Source organism: Plectropomus leopardus, chromosome 13 (genome assembly GCF_026936395.1).
Source record: "Plectropomus leopardus strain MGB_pleo_1.0 chromosome 13, ASM2693639v1, whole genome shotgun sequence".
NCBI classification, from domain to species: domain Eukaryota; kingdom Metazoa; phylum Chordata; class Actinopteri; order Perciformes; family Serranidae; genus Plectropomus; species Plectropomus leopardus.
The window spans coordinates 23233898-23253790 of record NC_142188.1 but is presented as its reverse complement, the minus strand read 5'-3'; the positions used below and the strand labels follow the sequence as shown (position 1 = coordinate 23253790).

The 19893-nt window shown below is 39.4% G+C and overlaps 1 protein-coding gene across 3 annotated transcripts in view; it reads left to right on the top strand.

Annotated features, from left to right (window-relative positions):
- macrod2 (mono-ADP ribosylhydrolase 2) overlaps positions 1 to 19893 on the top strand; it is a 511048-nt gene that overhangs the window by 182292 nt on the left and 308863 nt on the right. For all 3 annotated transcript variants that reach the window (XM_088086648.1, XM_042501834.2, XM_042501833.2), the window contains exon 5: positions 7795 to 7911. In XM_088086648.1, the coding sequence (XP_087942774.1) occupies positions 7795 to 7911 (117 nt within the window). The remainder of the gene's footprint in view (positions 1 to 7794; positions 7912 to 19893) is intronic.

The window sequence follows — 19893 nt, the reverse complement described above, 5'->3', positions numbered from 1 at the left end:
AAAATGGGGTCAAGTTTATTAGTTACACTTGGGGGATAAAAATGTTTGAGCATTTATTTGATAGCTGCAGCACAGGAGACTCTAGAGTTGCTGTCAGGAAGCATAAGCAGAGCCCCAGCCATGTAAAGAATGCAGACAGTGCACACTTCAGATTGTTTAAGACGGAGTGACTCCGCTACCTCAGACAGGGAATGCTACAACAACAAGACAGAGTGGTTAAAAAAACATCTTTAAATGTAAGGGATGGGGCCATCAGGATTGTCCAAGGGAGTTCAGCACGGCCGGGGTTTGGCACCGAGTTGTCCGCAGCTGTTGGACTCCAGGTTTCCAACAACGGTGTCACATGAGCAGTGGTAACCTAACCTGGCATGCCTTTACGGCCCTGGGAACAACAGCGTAAAGAGTGTGTGCTCCTAACTTGTGAAACTTCAGCTCCCACTCCACAATCCGACTCTAGTTTTTAAATGCAGTTTTAAGTAGTATTTATACAGTCATGAATCCATATGTTGTGCTTCACTCCCCATAATGCTCATAAATGATAAAATAATTCTTTACTAAATCAGTCTACAGCAAGCTGGCTTAATCTCAGCATGATCAACACATCTACATATGGCATAAAATGCAAAGTAGAAAGGTTAAATGGGTGCCATGGAAACATTAGCACAACTATGTTTTAAGTTATTGGAAATGAACAGAAGTGCATATGTGTTATGGTACACAGGAATACATTCTGACTAAGATACGATCCATGAAGTACAGGGTCAGCAGGAGGTTGAAAGGTGCTGTGAATGTTGCCAGAGGCTGTCTTTTTTTTTTTAAAGCAGCTGCAATATTTGTGGCCATGTTACTGTAATATATCAATGATGTGATATAGAAATAATGAATAGGAATGGAGGAGAAGAGAGAGGCTGTGAAATGGAATCAGATCCATTTATTGTTTGTATTCATTATCTCACAAGCTTATTTCAGTGAATATTGTTTCATTTTTTTCCCTTTGCTCATGGTGAAATGCAACCTAATTAAAATCACCTTTGAGAGTCGTTTTTAGGTCATAAAATATTTCTATATTTTTCTCTTAAGCATTAATTTTAAGCACACATATCCTTTCTTCAGGAGAGAGCTGCTCGTCACTTATAAATTTAGACACATTCACATCTGGGACGTGCGCGGCACAATCCTCGACAGTGGATTGCTGTGCTTTTTAACAGCTAAAGATGAAGTGCCTTGCTTAAGGGCACCTCAGTTAAGGTCTCTCTTTCATCCCTTAAGATGTCTTGTCAGCGTATTCAAAGTGTCAAACCATCAGCTGCATGTCTAGTTTTCTAAATAAGCCTCAAACTGCTCTGTTATTGATGTGACCCACACTATGTTATAATAGTTAAGGCTGGAACTGCAACCCGCTGGGTTCCTTTATGCCATTTCTGAGAAAGCGCTTCCAATCGTTACTGACATATTTGTCAACTTGGGCTGAACTGTAACAATAATAACAACAGGGTTTCCACATCGTCGCAGTGGAACCTGTGATTGGTGTGTCATTTATTCTGGTTCCTGCTTGCATAGCGATGCCAGGGGAATTGTGAATCGTGTGAGCCTGAGGTATTTTATGTCACTTCGGAGAGTAACGTCTAGAACTATCTGCCTGGCATTCTATTAGCCCAAATCCCTTGTTTACTTGGGTATTATAGGTAAAATGGAGATTATTATCCGTTTCCTGGGAACTTGGTTACAGTAGAGACGGAACGCTGGCTCCTGTTGCATCCAAAATTGCTGTGATTAGGACACATAATCCAGGATCACAAGGGAGTAACCACAATGGTTTGAACATATTCCACCTGACATTTAGTTCAGCCAGATCTCTGATTGGCACTTGATTAGCAACTAATCCATGTCATTATCTCCTTCAGTGAAATTAGTTGAGTAGAAAATGGTGTCGTAAATCACAGAGGTGGAATTGTGGAGGGGCTTTGATCAGTGTACAGCTCTGGAAAAAAAAAAGTGCTGCGAGGAGAGAGGAAATATGCTGTTGCCATGGATACTACAAAAAATAGGTGAGAGAGAATATATGGCTTAATAGATTTAGGAATACGTTTGGTTTTGTGTGGAAACTGCAACTCCCAGTGTGAGAGAGTATTGATAAAAGTTTTAGTTCCTATAGCCCGGCGCGTCCACAAGAAGTATTGGCGTTTGAGATCTCTGCAGATCAGCAGGTAGGCAAGAGGTGGAAGTTTATGCCCGTCTCGATATGAATTCCCTTCTGTTAGATTATGGACTGATATTCAGACTACTCCATATATCCTGCCAGGTAGAATCCAGCTCACCCCCCTCCCTCCTGCCCAGCCCGTGCTGCCTCCTCTGGCTCTAGTCCTGAACCCAACCCTCAGAGGAGCGGAAAATAATTAGGAGAGAAAATTGCAGCTGACACTATTTCTGAAAAGCAGGGTATTGTAATGAGAGCAGAGCAGGTATTCATTGTGTCTGAGGGAGCGATTGAAAGCCCTTGGTTTTCGGGCTGCCTGGGAGAAGCCCCGGGAGAGTAAGCAGAGCTTTGCTGAGTCCCTTAATGCATGTGGGAACGGAGCCTTGAGAGGACAAGGCAGAGGTGTCTTCAACAATGGCAGGAGCCAAGGTTACAGCTGAGTAACTAATTCAAACTGCTCGAGACTGACACACACACTGACACACACACACACACCCGTCTCCTTTGTCTCTCTCAATATGGCTCCCCCTCTGTCTCTTGCTCTCTCCTTGTTCCCATTATGAGTTCAGAGGGATGCCGTCCAGCCACCGCTCAAAGTTATCTTCATTAGCTGCGCGGACTTGCTGGAGTGGCTGCTTGGGGAAGCTTTCTCTGAGCAAGGCACTCAGAGAAGATGAATAAATGTTTTGTCCCACATAGGCTCAGCCTAAAGCAGTCGCAGGGCTGCAAGGAGAGATAGATGAGGTATTAACTGTTATATTTTTCAACGGGGGCTGAGGCAGCCCAGGAGTGGGGTGGACAGAAGCAGATGCTGCCGCCTGAATATTAAGCCTGTTAAATGAAATGTCCTCCATAAAGAAGTCTTAACAGGAGCTGAAATATAGCACTGGGCGCCGTTGATTGTGCATCACATAGCCGAGCACATGTTCATCTCAGGGCTTCTGCCTGACGTGATTCAGACTGAGAGCTTGGAGATGAAAGCGAGAGGTCGCTTTGATCACCTTTCAATGCTGTGATGCAGGTGCATCATCAGGATGGGCACACTGTCTTTTTTTTAGCATTTGAATATGATTATTGCATAAGTATAATGGAATAGGGACACAGACATAATGAAGTACTTTGCAAACTACTCAAACACATGGGTGGATGATAAGACGAGCAGTTCACTTACTGTGAGGTTTTTACAGCAAACTTTTCGTTGAACACCTGATAATTGAATTAAATTTGAAGATTATCTGTGAAACTTGTTACCATAACACAGCATTGTTTAGGAATCGTGGATGGTGTTTCATTGTGAGCAACAGGAGAGTGAGCTGACATGTCCTCCTTTCTGAAGTGAATGTTAATGCCAGTCTTAGTTAATGAGAATCTGAGGCCTCCTTTGTGATGTTGCAAGCATCCATAATGTAGAAATCTTGAGGGAATAATGCAGAAATCCCACTCAAATGAGAAAATAAATTGGTGGCCAAATTACATGTGGGTCAAATCTCCACTTGCAAAAAACCTCAGATCTACTTTAAGTTGCCTAAATAACGGACACGGACACATTTATTCACAATCAAGTTTTGATTGCCTCCCGACCCGCTCTGCAATTGGATTTGAAATTACAAAGTACATTTTGAAACCTCTACCATCTCTGTGCTCCCCTACCCATCTCTCTCTATATATATCTTTCTGCAACACACATATTACCCGCCATGCATCTGTGGCACTCCACCCCTTCCGTGAAGCAGGTAAATTAAATCTGTAGCCGTAGCATCCAAGACTCTGGCAATCAGTCAGATCAGTTCAGCATCTTCTTCTCTATTTACGGGCACTGTGAACAGATTTCCAGGCTTGTAGGGACTCGCTGACACTAGATGCACAGTGACACACACAGTAGCATCAGAAAAAAAAAAAAAACGAGTTTCACACTCACTGTAGCTTATGCAACCATGAACAGGGGGAGCAGCGAAATGGAAGCTGAAACTATTATCTACAATCTTACTCTTCAGTTACTGAGATGAAACACAGAACCCAGTGTGCTTTTGCTCGGTGGGCTCCCAAGGTGCTCATAGGTAAGAGATCAGCCATGCCTGGTAGTGATGAGAGGAAGTGTCTGGGGAGGATGAACTCCTGCGGGAACACTGCAAACTGGAGGAGGGCGTTATTAAATTTTCCTAACCTGTCTGGCCTTATATGACCATGAAACGATCATAGTTTCCTTTACACCCCTTCTGGTGGGATATTTTCCTGCTTTTGAAGTGTCTCTCCTACCTGATTTCAGGCTGTAACAAAGTGTGTGCACACTTTAATTCATTAGGATAAACACCTTGAGACGAACTATATTGTTTTCGAGGGAGACAAAGGAAAAGCCCAATTACTTTGCATTATATTAGATAAATACAGATCTTTGTATTAGTCAGTCCTTAAAGATGTTGTCCCATTACTTTTCTTTAATTGTCTTTTCTGCTGACTGATGTAGTACAGCACCTGAATGACAGCATCAAAGACAGAATCCAGTTTGTGCAATTATCCAGATGTATGAAATGACTGAGAATCCCAGAGCAATTAATGCCAAAGGGAAAGTTTTCACCTGCACTTTAAAAGTGATGTGCAACTGCAATGTCCCATTTCCTTTTCTCTTTCTGACCTTGTTCGCTTCCATTTAGGAGACAAAATATCATTGATGAAATAAAAGTAGTGCAATACACTTACAGAGAGAAGTAGCAGCAAGATCGCCTGCAAAAAATTTTAAAAACTGCTAAAACCCACAGAACACTTTATGACTTCATCATAGCCCTTATGTGAACTTTCCCTTAGTGCCTTGGGACTCCTTTTTCATGTTCCATATCACACTAGGAAGGGAAAACTGCACTTAGATGATATATCCAGAAGCACAAAAAATGAATGCTGTTAATGCATGGATTATATATATATATATATATATATATATATATATATATATATATATATATATATATATATATAAATATATATATACACACACATATATAGTGTAATGCAAAGACTATATACAAAACATGACAGCAAGAAAAGAAAGTATTAATGTAGACTATACTTAAAGACAATTTCCATTTTTTATCAGCTGCTCACTGCATATTACCTTGAATTCATGAGGAAAACATTTTTCTCATGCTTCTACTGTGAATGCAGAATCCAAAAAAGTCAAAAATTGAAGTCATTCGGGATCAAACTATGTGAAAACATCTGTAAACAAACTCTGACACAACTCATGCAGTATAATTAAAGTCTCATTTATCTAGTCAAATGCATAGTACCTCTCAAACACATTCATTTTTGCTAAAAAATGTTACAATGTTAAAAGCCTCCACCTATGAGAAGCATGCCCTGAGCATGCCAGAGCACATGAGTGTGTAAAGTTATGAGTGCTACGTGAGCAGCGTTCAAACACACACACACATGTCCATGCCTGCTACTGAGTCTTGCAGGAGACTGTTTGTACTGACGTGTTTTAAATCATAATGGTTTAGCCAAATTGCATGTGTTTGGGAAGTACTAAGCATATGACTGGATAAATAAGACTGGATGTTCTGATTTAGTTGTGCTGATGTTAAACGCAGTTCACATTTATTTCAATTTATGAAGAGTGTTCACCTTTTTGGATTCTCCATTCGCCATGGAGATGTGAGAAAACGTTTTTTCAATAATTCATGAAACTGATATACAAATGGACATTTTGCGGGTGAAGTATTTCTTTAAAGATTAAAATTAAAACACCACAGCTATATTATAACTCCACATGAAGGGTTTTAAAACTTTAATGACGCTGAAGCCTGGGGGAAGCTTCATCAATGCACGTCAACAGACAAGCCCTAAATATGAAGCCTGTCGGGAGGAAATATTGACTGGCCTGTCTCTGCTGTGATGCAGATGTAACATCAGGTGAACACATTCAGGGGCTTAAATGTTATTCACTCAGTGCCATTGTAAAACACAAGGCCAAGATGATATTTTGTCAGTGTATATGGCAGGAGCGACTTTATGAGTAGATAGATGAGAGGCGTGCTTAGAGTCCCAGAGCTTTCAGTTCAGCCTGTGCTTTTAGCAGTTCGTGTTTGCGAGATATTACAAAGCAATTATGATGCAAATAAGCATGGCTGATGATCATGGGCAATCTTGTTTGCACAGTGAATATTCTATACATGCCCAGCCTACAGCCAGTGCTACATCCACTCTGTGTTGTGTTAAGTGGCTTTCATTGTCACCAGAGCGATACCTCCTCATATCCACATCACTGTCAGACTCATGTTACTTTTTCGAAAAGCCATCAGGATTCGTCTCTGTCAACTGCCTGTCCCTCAGTCCATTAAAGATGATTGATAGAGCTAGAAAATCTTCCGCCCAGCTGTTGTCGTTGACTCATCCCTGAGAAATTGAAAGGAGCTCAGAAAAGGACCATCCCTCATCAAAAGACCTTTTGTCTGTGTTGACGATGTGAAGCAAAGTACATTTTTGAAGATAGTGTATAACTAATGTTCAGCCTTTTTTCACAGTTTTTTTTTTTTTTTTTTTTCCCTGGCGCTGTATGTGAATAATTATTACATTAGGAGATGAAGATAGTGATAAGAGTCACATTTGGTCGTTTATCAGGAATATGAATTCAGATTTTTTTTATCTGTTCCCAAGTTCTTTCTTCTTCATCAGTTCAGAATATGTAAACAGTGGTTATCCTGCAGGCTATCTTAACTCCCAACCGTTTAAGCTTTGATGGATAAAGCCAGTTTGAGAGACTTGTTCTCTCCATCGGCCAAGTCTTTACAAAGAGAAACTTAAGAAAAGACACGGCTGTTTTTCCAACTGCTACTGTTCCTCCTCCTGGCTCTGTTATCCTCTAATGGCTTGTGAGGATTTTTACAGGACAACTTGAGGAGGATTTTATGATGTTTCAGTGTGATTGATAACATGCTCTTGGAGGGATGTCAGGCTTTCAGAGACGGATAATGTGGATTTCTATCTCTCTGCCTTCTCGTGTAAGACGTGCCATCAATCAAGTGTATCGCGGCCTTAACCCGGTAAAATTAAAACCTTAGGGGGGCGGGGGGCCCGGGGTCTCTGTGGAACCAGGACACACACATCAACAGGGAGCGCGACAGAATCAGAACACAGATCCACATCATAACAGGCTCACCGCAGAGAACAGGACAGCTATAAGATTCCCTCCACAGGGCAGAAAAATACAGTTAATGATCTGACTGTATATCGCTGTTGACAGTGGAGAGGGATTACAGGAAGAACAGTCTCATTTTCACTGTGTGTGGAGGCGTTATTAGATCCTAGCCCAGCTAATTTCATTCCTAAGCTCGTCAATATTTACCAGCAACAGGCGCAGCACACTATGGCAGACCCGATGTCTCTACAGAGATACAGAGCTAAGGAGTTAATTTGACAATGTCAGGATTTCCAGAATCAAACTCATGATCATAATTTTCATGTTCTTGTAAACGCTTATTTGTTTTGACATGATAAATCACACAAACTGCTAATTAGCCCTGCTAGTTTGAGATATGCCGTGCGCTTGTGTGCTTCTCCTCAGGTAGACCTTACCTCTCATTGCATGTCTGTTTGTGTTTCAGTGGATGGCTGCATACACAAGGCGGCGGGGTCCTGTCTGTATGATGAGTGCCACTCACTAAACGGCTGCGAAACCGGCAAAGCCAAGATCACCTGCGGCTATGATCTCCCTGCAAAATGTGAGTATCAGTTAATTAATATGTTTTTTTTGTTGTTGTTTTGTTCTGTAATGTGTGGTCGGGTGCCTTGCAGGAATACTCTCTAATCAAAACTGCTGCCATTGAGGGCTACATCACCTGACAGTTAGTGAACATTAAGATTTAGTGGTACACATTAAAGCAGTGAAACATTGTGCAATCCAGCATTAATCTATATTGTTTTTATAAAATAGCCTCATTTATTTAAACCTACGGCTCCCGAACCAGCTGGTGGACTGCACTGGCATTGCATTAATGCAGAAAATCCCCGAAAAATATTGTGCTTTTGCATAGCCGTTTGATTTTACAGACGATTTTGCAATTCATGCGTGCACATGCATCATTTGAACTGAGGTCATAGTCTGTATGGTTTGTATAAACATGGTCACCCTGCAAATGAAACTATAAATCCACACACACACATGCCCACACATATGTGCACGCTTGCATACCTGCACATAATGACTGGGGTCATTAGCCTCCACTCCAAAAGCAGAGTGGGATGCTTTTAATGTCTAGAATAAAAAACATTTTAATCATAATTTATTAGTTTTGAAAACTAATTTGTAATAAATGGGGAGTTGTTATTTGGAGGATAATTAATATGATTGGTGCTTGTTGTATGGCTGGATGGGAGCATCGTCTGCACACAAACAAAGACATTAAGGGAGCTATTAGTTGCTTAATTTGATTGATTTTTCATCCCTGATTTATTCTGTTAACTTATCACATAACTCTTACTGTCATGTCATAAATGATCAGAGGAGGGACTGCACTGTTTTCTTTGTTTTTATTTCTTTCTTCAACTTGATTACAAAACATTACATAAATGATAGTTTGTGTGTGTGTGTGTGTGTGTGTGTGCGTGTGTGTGTATGTGTATGTGTGCGTGCACGCGTGTGCACGTGTGTGATGCTACACATATCTGAGCTAATTTCCTCTGATAATTGTCTAGGTGTGTCACTTTTAAAGTTTGTCACAAGCTTCTCCCCTTGCTAACTTGGAATGGAAAACACGATAGGATGGAAGAAATGTCACTTGGTGTAATTCGGTCGAGACAAACGTCCCAGCAGTCCTAACCTAACCCTGAAGGATTTCCATGAGACAGCCAAGAGAAGACATTGAGGCCCAGATGAAATTAGGTTGTGTTAATATGGTATGTCGTAAAGATGTCAAACAAATGGAGCAGATAAACTGTGAGTCAGTCTTGTGGGCAGCCAGTTCAAGTGTCTGCAGCGCCAAAACAGGGTGCACCATGACAATTTAATAACCTGCAATGTCACCTGGGAGCAGTCACACTGCCATCGGGTGCTGTTATTGTAATTATCTTTGGGCAAAACACCTTCTCTGTGCTGATAAATCGTAAAAGATTGTGTAGTTCTTTACCGGGGACAGCCAGTTCTTTTTTTGTACGTGATGTTATTTCATATTAGAGCTATCTTTACTCCCAGCCGGTATCATCTTCTTATCTTCCAACTCTGATCACTGTCATCATCTGCGTTGTCTCTCCCGTCTGCTCTTGGAAAATGACAACCGCTTGACTTTTCTTTGTGCGCGCTCTGCGCTGACAAGAGATCTCACTCCTTCCCAAAGTCTATCCACTGTTTGGATTTTGTTCGCCTTCCATTAATTTCCGTCTCCGAATTATTTGTTCCACCTACACGCACATTATAAAGCTGCCACGACTGCAAACAACAATCTATTCGGTTTACGAAATCTCAAATAATAGTCTGTCCACCCCCTCACCACTGAACAAAGTAAACAAACAAGACAACACACAATTTTCACATTTTTGAATTTCTCCAAATTATGGGACGTTACATGTAGGCGTAGCAAGAAAGGATAAAAGCCTGCAGTGAAATGTCAGTGAATATTACTTTAATTGAAAGTTAATGTTATGTTAATGGCCTGCTGCTGTGGCTAAAGCTAAATGCATAAAATGATTAAAATTGACATAAAATTAATTTCAGTATTTGTGTAATGAAATGATTAACTTCAGCCTCATGTCATTACTCAGAGTAGATGGATCATCGGGATAATTGACAGAGGTGGCTACTGAAACTATGCAAACGTAGTGTTACATTCATAGGCAATTAAAAAAAACTACAGACCAGCTTTTCTATTCATGAACTAAAATAGAGCATGTTTTTGAGAGAAAATCAGTCTAATTAAAACTACATTGAAAGTCGTTTGTGGAGTTGGTTTTCCAGTCTCATTGTCTTGTCTGTCAAAACAGTTAGCCAGCTGAGATATTATTATGGTCATAGTGGGTGTTTGGAAAATAAAGCAGTTGGCGTTGTAGTTAGTGCTTTCACAGATTGATTTCTGTAGGCTGTCAGATGTCAAATGCAAAGCCTTTTAAGCTGTTAAACGATACCATTAGATACTGAAGTGACAAATAAAACAAGTTGACCAACTTGGTCAAGAAATGTCAACTCTAACACACAAACTTACATTTATTCTAATTAAAAGTATTGTTAGCGGTACATTTTTAAAACACACACACACACACACACACACACACACACACACACATATACAGCATGTATATGTATATATATATAAATATATATATATATAGATATATATATATATTTGCAGAGTTGCCTCTGCTGAGGCATATCTGCAGATGGTGGCTCGTCAACTCTTCCAAGACTGAAAAGAGTGCAGACAGATGGACCATTTACCGTTTACATCTTGGCAATCCCAAGTATTTCCAATTTGGACATTCTCTTCCCAGTTTTGCCTGAGCATTAGGCTGCTTTTCACATTTTTCTGTAAACACATAAATCTCTCAGAGGATTGTGCTCGTCTTTGGGGCCGCCCTCCTCTGAAATCCAGTCCACTGCATATAATTGGAAATAAGGAAATCTAAACCCTGAATAATGCAGAACAAACTGTAAATCACTTTGCTTTTAATTAAATTTTTAGGGATTTAGACTTGGCTTCATGCTGAACCCCCAGCAGTCATCCAACGACTTTGCCGACAATGCATGGAAATAAGCGATCCATTATACTACGGTATGAATTCAGCTATTTCTCTTGATCTCGCAGAATTGACGGAGTCTTAAGCGTTATTTGGAGATATCACCCACGCTGTATTGCATTACATTCAACAAAGGATTACGCTGGTCAATTTGTTATTTTTTCTGGAAATGGAGAAATTGCAATTCAAACATAATACTCAAAATAACCGGTAAAGCAATAAAATGCTTCCTTGTGTTCTGGAAAACTACTTATTGCCCGCAGGGAGAAGAGCAGTTGATCTGAAATCAGAGTTGTCCTTGTTTGGAGATTTGATGTGCTGAGGCAATGGAAAATGACCGGGCTAACCCACCCCATCCCATTTTTTTTTTTCTTCTTCTCAAGACAAGAAAATTGCTCTCCATTACATCCCACTAAGCAGTTTAGGCTGTGAATCCCAGTGGCAAATGAGCCTTTCCTTTAAGAGGGCCAAGCACATGTGGGACTGATTATTATGGGGCTGGCCCAGGATTATTAATCAATGACAGTAATTACCCACCTACCATAGCGGAAAGACTCCAAAAAAACAGCCTGTTACATCAATATGACAGGGAAATTATCTATTTGCCCTGATGTTAGACAAGTTACTCATCTGCTCATAGATTAATGATTAAATGCAAATATGATGTCAAGTGTAACAAGCTAAGTCACATATTTATGACTATACTAATAGAGAATCTGTTGCAACATTGTCCATAATTGTTCCATCATTATAACATTTAAGTTTGCAATATGCTTTAAAACTGACCGTATTTCAAGTTTGGATGGGGTTTGCCCACCGCACATACACAGTGAGTGCAATATACTCAAAGATAAATAATAGATACATTTGGTCCATTTAAGCTGTCAGAAAACAGATTATTTGAAAGGCTGAACTGAATAGAGATGTTGTGGATTGTACTCATTTTTGTATTCAGAATGGCTGCCATTGTTGCTGCTTGAATCTCTTTACCACCTGCAGTTGTTTTGTGCCACTTCAACTTGCTGAAGTCTTTAAAAAAGTGTTTATTATACCGCGTTTCTGTAGCCTTGTCCTTTGTTGATATAGACATCATTAAGTCACCTGTGAACATTTGCTTCAGGATATGTTTTTCAAGTCTTGTAAAGTGCATTAGCATTGCTGTGTCTGACGAGGATATTGAATGGCTCATAGAAAGCATGTTTCTAACTTTCACCTGATGGGATGATGAATGAGTTGAGATCTGTCCAGTATGGTGCCTTTTCTGGCCATCATACTCCATCTGAGAGCACAAAAAACATTTTGTGTGTTGTTGTTATATTTGGTATTATTTCATTTTGTGCTTTCAGGCCAGGGATGAGAGAACGTTTAACAAACAGGAAGAGTGGGCACTAAGGATGTTGATGCTGTGATATCACAGCTTTCAGTATTTTCTCCAAAGAAAGGAAAGAAGAATCAAAAGTATCTCTTTACATAATCACCCTGAATATTAACATAGATTTGGTGGATAATATATTTTAAACTTAGGTAGTTAGTATGTTCCCCTTTGTTGTTTTTTAATCAAAAAAGCACCATTAAATACCTCATCATTGATAAGGATTGTATGTTCTGTTGCAAACACAGTTGTTTAAAGTCAAGATTAAAAACATTCATAAAAGTTAAGTAATAACTCTCCAACATAAAATCAAAAAGAGTGACTGTGCATCTGCATGTGTATTTTCTTTGATTTTGTTTAGTGTACATAGTTAATGCCCTATTCTTCTTTGGACCTGATGGTTATAACACATTTCACAAAACATGACATCTAAGAAAATACAACGTTCCAGTAAACATGACATATCATAAAAAAAAACCATTTTACACAATACAAAATTTCAGAAAACACATTTCAAAGAAACATGACTTTTTATAAAACACAACATTGTGCAAAAATTACATTTAACAAAACACATTATTTTTAAAAAAACATTTCACAACATAATACAACTTTCAAGAAACATGACAATTCAGAAAATGACATTTTAGAAAAAAAGATTTCAGAAACACGACACTTAACACATTTCACAACCTTTCATAAAAGATGACATTTCATAAAACATGACATTTCAGAAAAACAATATTTTACAAAACACATTATTTAAAAAAAAAAAAAAAACATGACATTTTATCACACATTACACATATACACAAACACAATTTCACCAAACACAGTTCACCAAACTCAACATTTCAGGGAACACAACAACATCCTAGTTGACTTGACATCTCACAAAACAAAAGATTTCAGCAAACGCTACACAGTAACATTTCACAAAACACAACAGCGAAAGAGAAAGCACAGCAGCGTTTTGTGAAACTCAAACTGGTAGACATGTATTTTAACAATGGTTCATCATTGCTGATTGGCTGTACTGTTTGTCAATCTGGTGTTGTGATTTCTGATATGTTGTTGTGTTTTGACCCTCAGGGCCACCATACTATTCAGTGTGTGTGACAAGAGTATTATTATAATTTAAATGTGTGACACATCTGAGGGTGATCTGCAGTGACTGCACTCTAAAATAGACTTGTCTGAATCTCATCATTATTATGCTGCTCCACAGGTCCACACTAATAACGTTTAGCAAAGACCTTGCGGGTTAATCTGCACTTGCACATTTCAGCCCTACCTGTCACACTAGACCTAGAAGGTATTTAGAGTTCAAACCAGAGGTCTGCCTGAGAAAGTTAACGTCCCAAAGGAACTTTTTAGATAGACGTCGGGTGTTTTCACTCTCCAGTTTCATCTGCAATCCTTTACCCAGTTTTGTTTTCCTCCCTAGGGCTACTTCGGATTGACATTTCAAAACGTTTTACTGTTTATTGTTTTGCTCCCCCCCCACCCATTATTCTATGAGCTCTAAGTATATGCTTTAAATAATAAATCGTATTTGAATAAAAGAAAGAAGGGCCAACATTTTGTTGTAGCGTGTTGCTGTCACAACAGTGGCCTCTTTCTATTTTAGTATTTGTTAATTATATGGGGAAAAAAATCTTTCTTGAGCTTCAACCTTTATAATGAAGAATCAGCTTCATTTTTACATGGAACAATTCATACAGCACGTACCGTGTGAATACTCCATTGGTTTTTATCTCTAAAGTGTGTCTAATCTCATTGAGCAGAGAAATAGTTTGGTCTGCTATTTTGCTAACTGGTCCCTCTAGAGAAATAGTGCTCATTGGGATTCATATGGAAGTGCTTTTCACTCTGACTTATCAGTTGTAAGGTTATATATTTCAGAGTATTGCCTCCACCCAGCTCACTCTGATAGTGTGGAGACACAGTCTTATCCACGCAGGATCGAGACGCTGGCAGACCTTTGATTACGCTCTAATCTAAAACTGGATGCTAACTGTTTGGAGCGCACTCAGCCAGCTCTCTGTCTCTACATTGACCGGGCGCTTCTTCGCACTCCTCCAGTGTACACTCGAGCTTCATTAGAACAACACACAGCTCTGACACTTATTTAGGTTTTGCTTGCTGCTGCCACAAATGCCTATGAATCCATACACTGTCTACAACTGCAATTACAAACAGGCTTGTGTCCCCTTTATTATAGTATCCGAAGTCTCTGCTTAACCTCGTGCACAAGGTGTTGTGAATCAGTATCATTTTAGTCTGCAGCAATTGTGGATGCACAATATGGATTTTTTTTGAGCTGATAGCGATAACTGATAATTGCCTACTTCACATGGCCAATACTCATAACATAACTGATCATTACTTTTTTTATTACTTTTTTTTATTTTAAAAAAGGAGTTAATAAGCTGTAGTTTATGCACACATGAGGGTATAAAGGTGCAGATGAAGTGAATAAATATGTATAATTCAATATTCTATAGCCCTGACCTCAGCAAATCTAACTGACATCACTATTGTCAACTCAGCAAAAACAAGGAACGTTTTGGGCTCTTCATTATATACAAGTAATTGAAGCAGAAAGTTAAGTCTCTCATCTCACCATGGAGACACTAGGAGACTTTTGCTGTGGGTAAAGGAGCTCTGTATTGGGGACAGGTAGTAAGAGTCTGCCGCACACACACATTGACAGGGCTAACTGTAGCAGCGCATGCCTAGTACTACTTTTAAAGGCTCTGTGTTGAATGTGAGCTGCTGCTGCTGCTGTGTTATATACTGGCCTTATTAATCAGCTATAAATTCATCATCAGAATAATACATAATAATATAAATTTGCCATTGCTGGCTGATAATATAGCTGCCAGATATATATTGCACATCCCTAGAAGCAATGCAGTTCCACTGAGAGGTCCCTAAACTCCCATTGGGTCTTTAGATAGACAGACAGACCAGATTTCTAGATAAACAGATATATAGATGTTTCTTATCTGTAGACAGGTGTTGCATTATTGCATTGCATTATATACTATTAGCATTTCGCTCTAAACACTAAACACAGGGCATCTAGTTCTTGTGCATAAATGTACATTTCTAATGCTACTGTGATGTCCATATCAAATAAATTAACTATAATTTCCCTTGTCATGGTCCATGGTTTATGCTTTTATTAAGGAGAAATAGGTTTAGATTATACTCTTATCTCCTTTGAGACTACAACATATGTGCAAACTGTTAATTATGTTTATTGTAAATGACAGTATGCTTTTGTTATAAACTATAGCCTTAGTGTTCTTGAGGTATTTTATATAAGCTGCTGAAACAATCATGCACTAATGACTACAACATTTGCCGGTCTTACTAGTCTAAAATGAAGGTTATCATTGTAATCAATCAAGGTCGTGCAAATCCACTCATAGCAAGTGATGAATCAAGGACTCATGAGGCTTTATGTCATCAGATTTCTTTCATAATTTCACTGAGCAGTAGGCTGTTTAACACTTCCAAGGATCTAATTTTTGAGAGATCATAACTTTGGTTTATATTATATGAACAAGTACTGGACAAGTCTCTCTTTGTTTGTGCTATTTCTATCCCTGATTTTCCTATTTATAAATTATTGCCACAGTGAAAGATAGTACCAAACAGCCCGAGACCCAGAGCTGTTTTCGATGGGTTGAAGCGACTTCAAGTGTTTGTTTTTAGCGATAAATTTTCAGAAGTAGTACTTTAAGTAGTGAGCATCAGTGGAACTTACAGGACGATAGTTAGACAAAACACCTTTGGGAGATGCAGATGCAGTTCAGTTCACCTCCTTCTTTATCTGCTGCTCCCTTTCAGTACATAATGGGAGTCTCTGGTGTTTACTGTAACTGCACCTGTGCTAATAATACTAATCATCAGCCTGTGATAAATTCTTCTCCCTGATAGCGTGAGGAATCTTTCCCATGCCCTATTTAATCTGGGAGACCAGGCCGTCTGTTCCATCTCTCTCCACTCGGCAAACACAGATAAATCACAGCAAAGTGCCCACTATTAGTAAGTGACATATAGCCCATTCTGATTAAATTACCCCCGAGAACATTATCATTCTGCCGAGCATGTTTATCAAAGCAGTCTCCGCCCAATCACATACAGCGCAGCTTACACTATCAGAGGGCCATCCAACAACCTGTGATTTGTTAATTTAGGTACAACTTGTTAACAAGGAAACTTTTGGTCTTGTTTAGGAAGTCCTTTAAACAAGATGACTTTAATGTTGTGCTTCAAGTTTGAATTCTGTTGTTAATGCTTTTTAATGTATGCTGCAGTGTTAGTAATAGAAATGTAATCAAAAAATGAACTCGGTCACGGCCATTTGAACGTCTTCTGATTGTTTATTGTCACACTTCACTATGTTAGGAACAAATTGAAATGCTTTATTTTTAGATGAATCACCATACAGTTTTTACTTTATCAACAATTTTTTTTAAAGGGTCCCATAATTCCAGGGCTTCATTGAATTTTCTCAGGCCACAGAAGGGCTGTAATCCCAAAATATAAAAAATAACACATTTTATGAGATTTTCATGTAACAGCAGTGCATTGTTAACATTTTTAGCCTCGCTTTCTCACAAATGAAATGGCTAACATGGCAGACGGCTGAACAGACTGTACTCTATCTCTGCATAATGGATCAAATAGACACAGTGTGACTGCTTTCAAGGTGTTTTTTTCTGATTTTAGATTTGAGGCTCGAGTGAAAGAAATCCTTTGTTGTAGCAGATAAATTAGCTGGACTTAACTCAACCCTGGTGGCCATCACAGTTTCAACCAGACACAGTGCTAAGTCAACATCTTCTCCACTGCTCACTGTTAGCACTCACATCATAAATGTCACCTCATCACTTCATGCACACTCCATTTACCAGACGGGGGCTACTTCAGACTTTCTCAGACAGTTTTGATTGTTTTGTCTGGTACCTCACTCATTCAGTCTGTCACTTATTATGGTATTAAGCAGTAATGGTTTTAAATGAGAAAGTTATACTTTGTTAATGGTAATCTTTCATTTATTAAAACTGCAAATCAACAAAGAATTAAATCAAGGAAAAGGTAGCAATATTTCTCAGATAAACTTTTTTGGAAAAAAACTAATAAACCTCTGATGCATAAAAGATAATGGTCAGACCTTGCTGCTGGGATGAAATTTTAAGCTCTTTTGATTATAATCTCCAAAATTTCAAGATGAATTAATGATTGAATAAATTGGGAATGAAAAGGAAGATCGGATATCAAGGAGAGGCCAGATGTTTTCTCGCATTATTTATGAGCGAAAAAGTGCCTCTGCCTCTCCAGACTAATCAACTCGCTCTCCGGTTTCTCATTGGCTGTAATGGGTGCACTCTCAAGGAACAGAACAAACCTAATATCACTGCTCGCCTGCAAAGGCCCAAGTAGTCCTCCGTGTCCCTCTCTTTTCAGATATTTGTGTTTCCTTTGTTGGCTGGCCTGTCAGTCTTCCAGGCCTCTTGAGGACTGGGGTAATTTGGTAATTTTGCCTAAACGGTGATACTGTAATTATGTGGCATCAGCTGCCTAGCTGTCAGTGAGACGGCCAGCGGTCATTCATCACCAGGAAACTACAAGGAGGGGGGTGGCATCTTGAGTGATCGGGTAAACACTAGCAGAAAGAAAGTGTGGTGGTCTCACCCAAAAAATGGCTGAAAATAGGAGGTGAGAGGCCTTTGGAGTAATGGGGTGCAGGAGCCGCTACAGCCTGTGTGGCGGGCTGGTTGTTTCGCCGAGATAGGGGGGTCAGCAAGGCATGCCTGAGCCCCAGAATGACAGTGATGCATCAGGAGGGGGCTTTTGGGTGGCAGATGAAGTGAGACCACTGGAAGGTCAGGTTTGAAGTGGAATGTGGCAGCAGCTCTAATGCAGTCCTGCCTTCCCATCTGTCCGTGAGTAAGCCTGGTCTAATGAAGGCTGTCGCTATAAAGGGCTCATCACCCAGCGGTGGCACATTTACACATACACACACACACGGAGAGAACCGTCACTACTGAATTGTGTCGGCTGCCAAAATCTATTACATTTAAAAATACATATATATTTATCTTGAACAGTATTTTGTCATTATACATTAACATGACATATTCTAGCTACACCGCATTTGGGGATCAGAAAATACCTTTTAAAAATCCTGCAATTTTTCCTATATGAATGTTTAATGTTGGCATCAGATTAAAGGGTGATTGCACTTTTTTTTTTGTTTTGTTTTTTGCCTGATTTTCAGCTTTACTTTCCCAGAATCATGCAACTGATAATGATGCAATCGCAGTGCTATATGACACAAGGAAACAGATTTGTCAGCCAGGAAGAAAACTTATAGGAGAAACGCAAAGGGAGAAACACAACAATAACGGTGCCATTCCATATTTGGCTTAGAAACTTAAGGGGATCCTTTTTTTCTAGATAATTATTGTTATTTTATTTTGTAACTTAGTCCCATGTTTCAGAGTCTCTCCATTTTATTTTTGTAAGGACTATGACTAAAATGGATCATTCTTCCTACTGCCCATGCATGCATCATTAGGTGAAGGATCTGGGGGCTATGAGGGGTTCTGAATAGGCAAGCCATGAGGAATTATGCACAGATGGCCAAATTTTCCAAAGTGGGCCTGTCATCCACAACCCACTCCAGCACCACCACCACCCACCCACCCACCCAACTCTTGGCGTGGCTGTACCCCAGCACATGGGGACTTGGAAACTGGAAGGTCGCTGGTTTAAATCCCTGTATGGAACAAAATCATTAGCTGGAGAGATGCCAGCCTTGCTTCCTCAGTGCCCTTGAGCAAGGCACCAAAGACCCAACTGCTGGGAGCACCTGTCCATGGGTAAGCCCCTTGCTCCAGTTAATGCATGTGTAGAGGTGTGTGTATTTCAGGCCTGCGTGTATATAACATGTAAATTACAACAAAGAAAAAAAATGTTTTTCCCTTTGGGGATTAATAAAATATGCCTTCTTCTTCCTCTAATACCAACATGGGCAATTTCAAATGATCTAACTGCAATGACACGGCTACTAGAAACTAACATCATCAAACATAAATACAATTGGGCTCATTGAATCCACAGGAGTCTCAGTTTTCCAGTCATACTCAATTTATGCAATTCCAAGAGTGTTGAAGAACCCCAGTATGCAGAAATATTCAAATAGATTTTGAAAAATGGTAATGCCACTTTTTCCCTCGCCAATATCTAGCCTTACTTCAAGATAGCATTTTTAATACACATTCAGTCATATAGTATTATACCAGTATCTTTACTATGGCTTTAAACCTGAGCCTGCTACAGTGGGTTTGTTTGCTAGTGCTCCTACCATATGCTTCTTCACACTTTTTGGGCCAGAAATGTGGCCATTGCCTCTGTGCTCCTTTAAATTTTCTTGTCTTTGTTCTCTGGCTTCTGTTTTTTTTTTTTTTGAGCCCCTCATTTAGGTGAGGCATTTGTTTTGTGTTTTAATTATAACAATAAATGTGTTAATAATGTAAAATCATATGTGTTGTCAGTGATGTAAATCAGTAAGTAAATTGTTGTA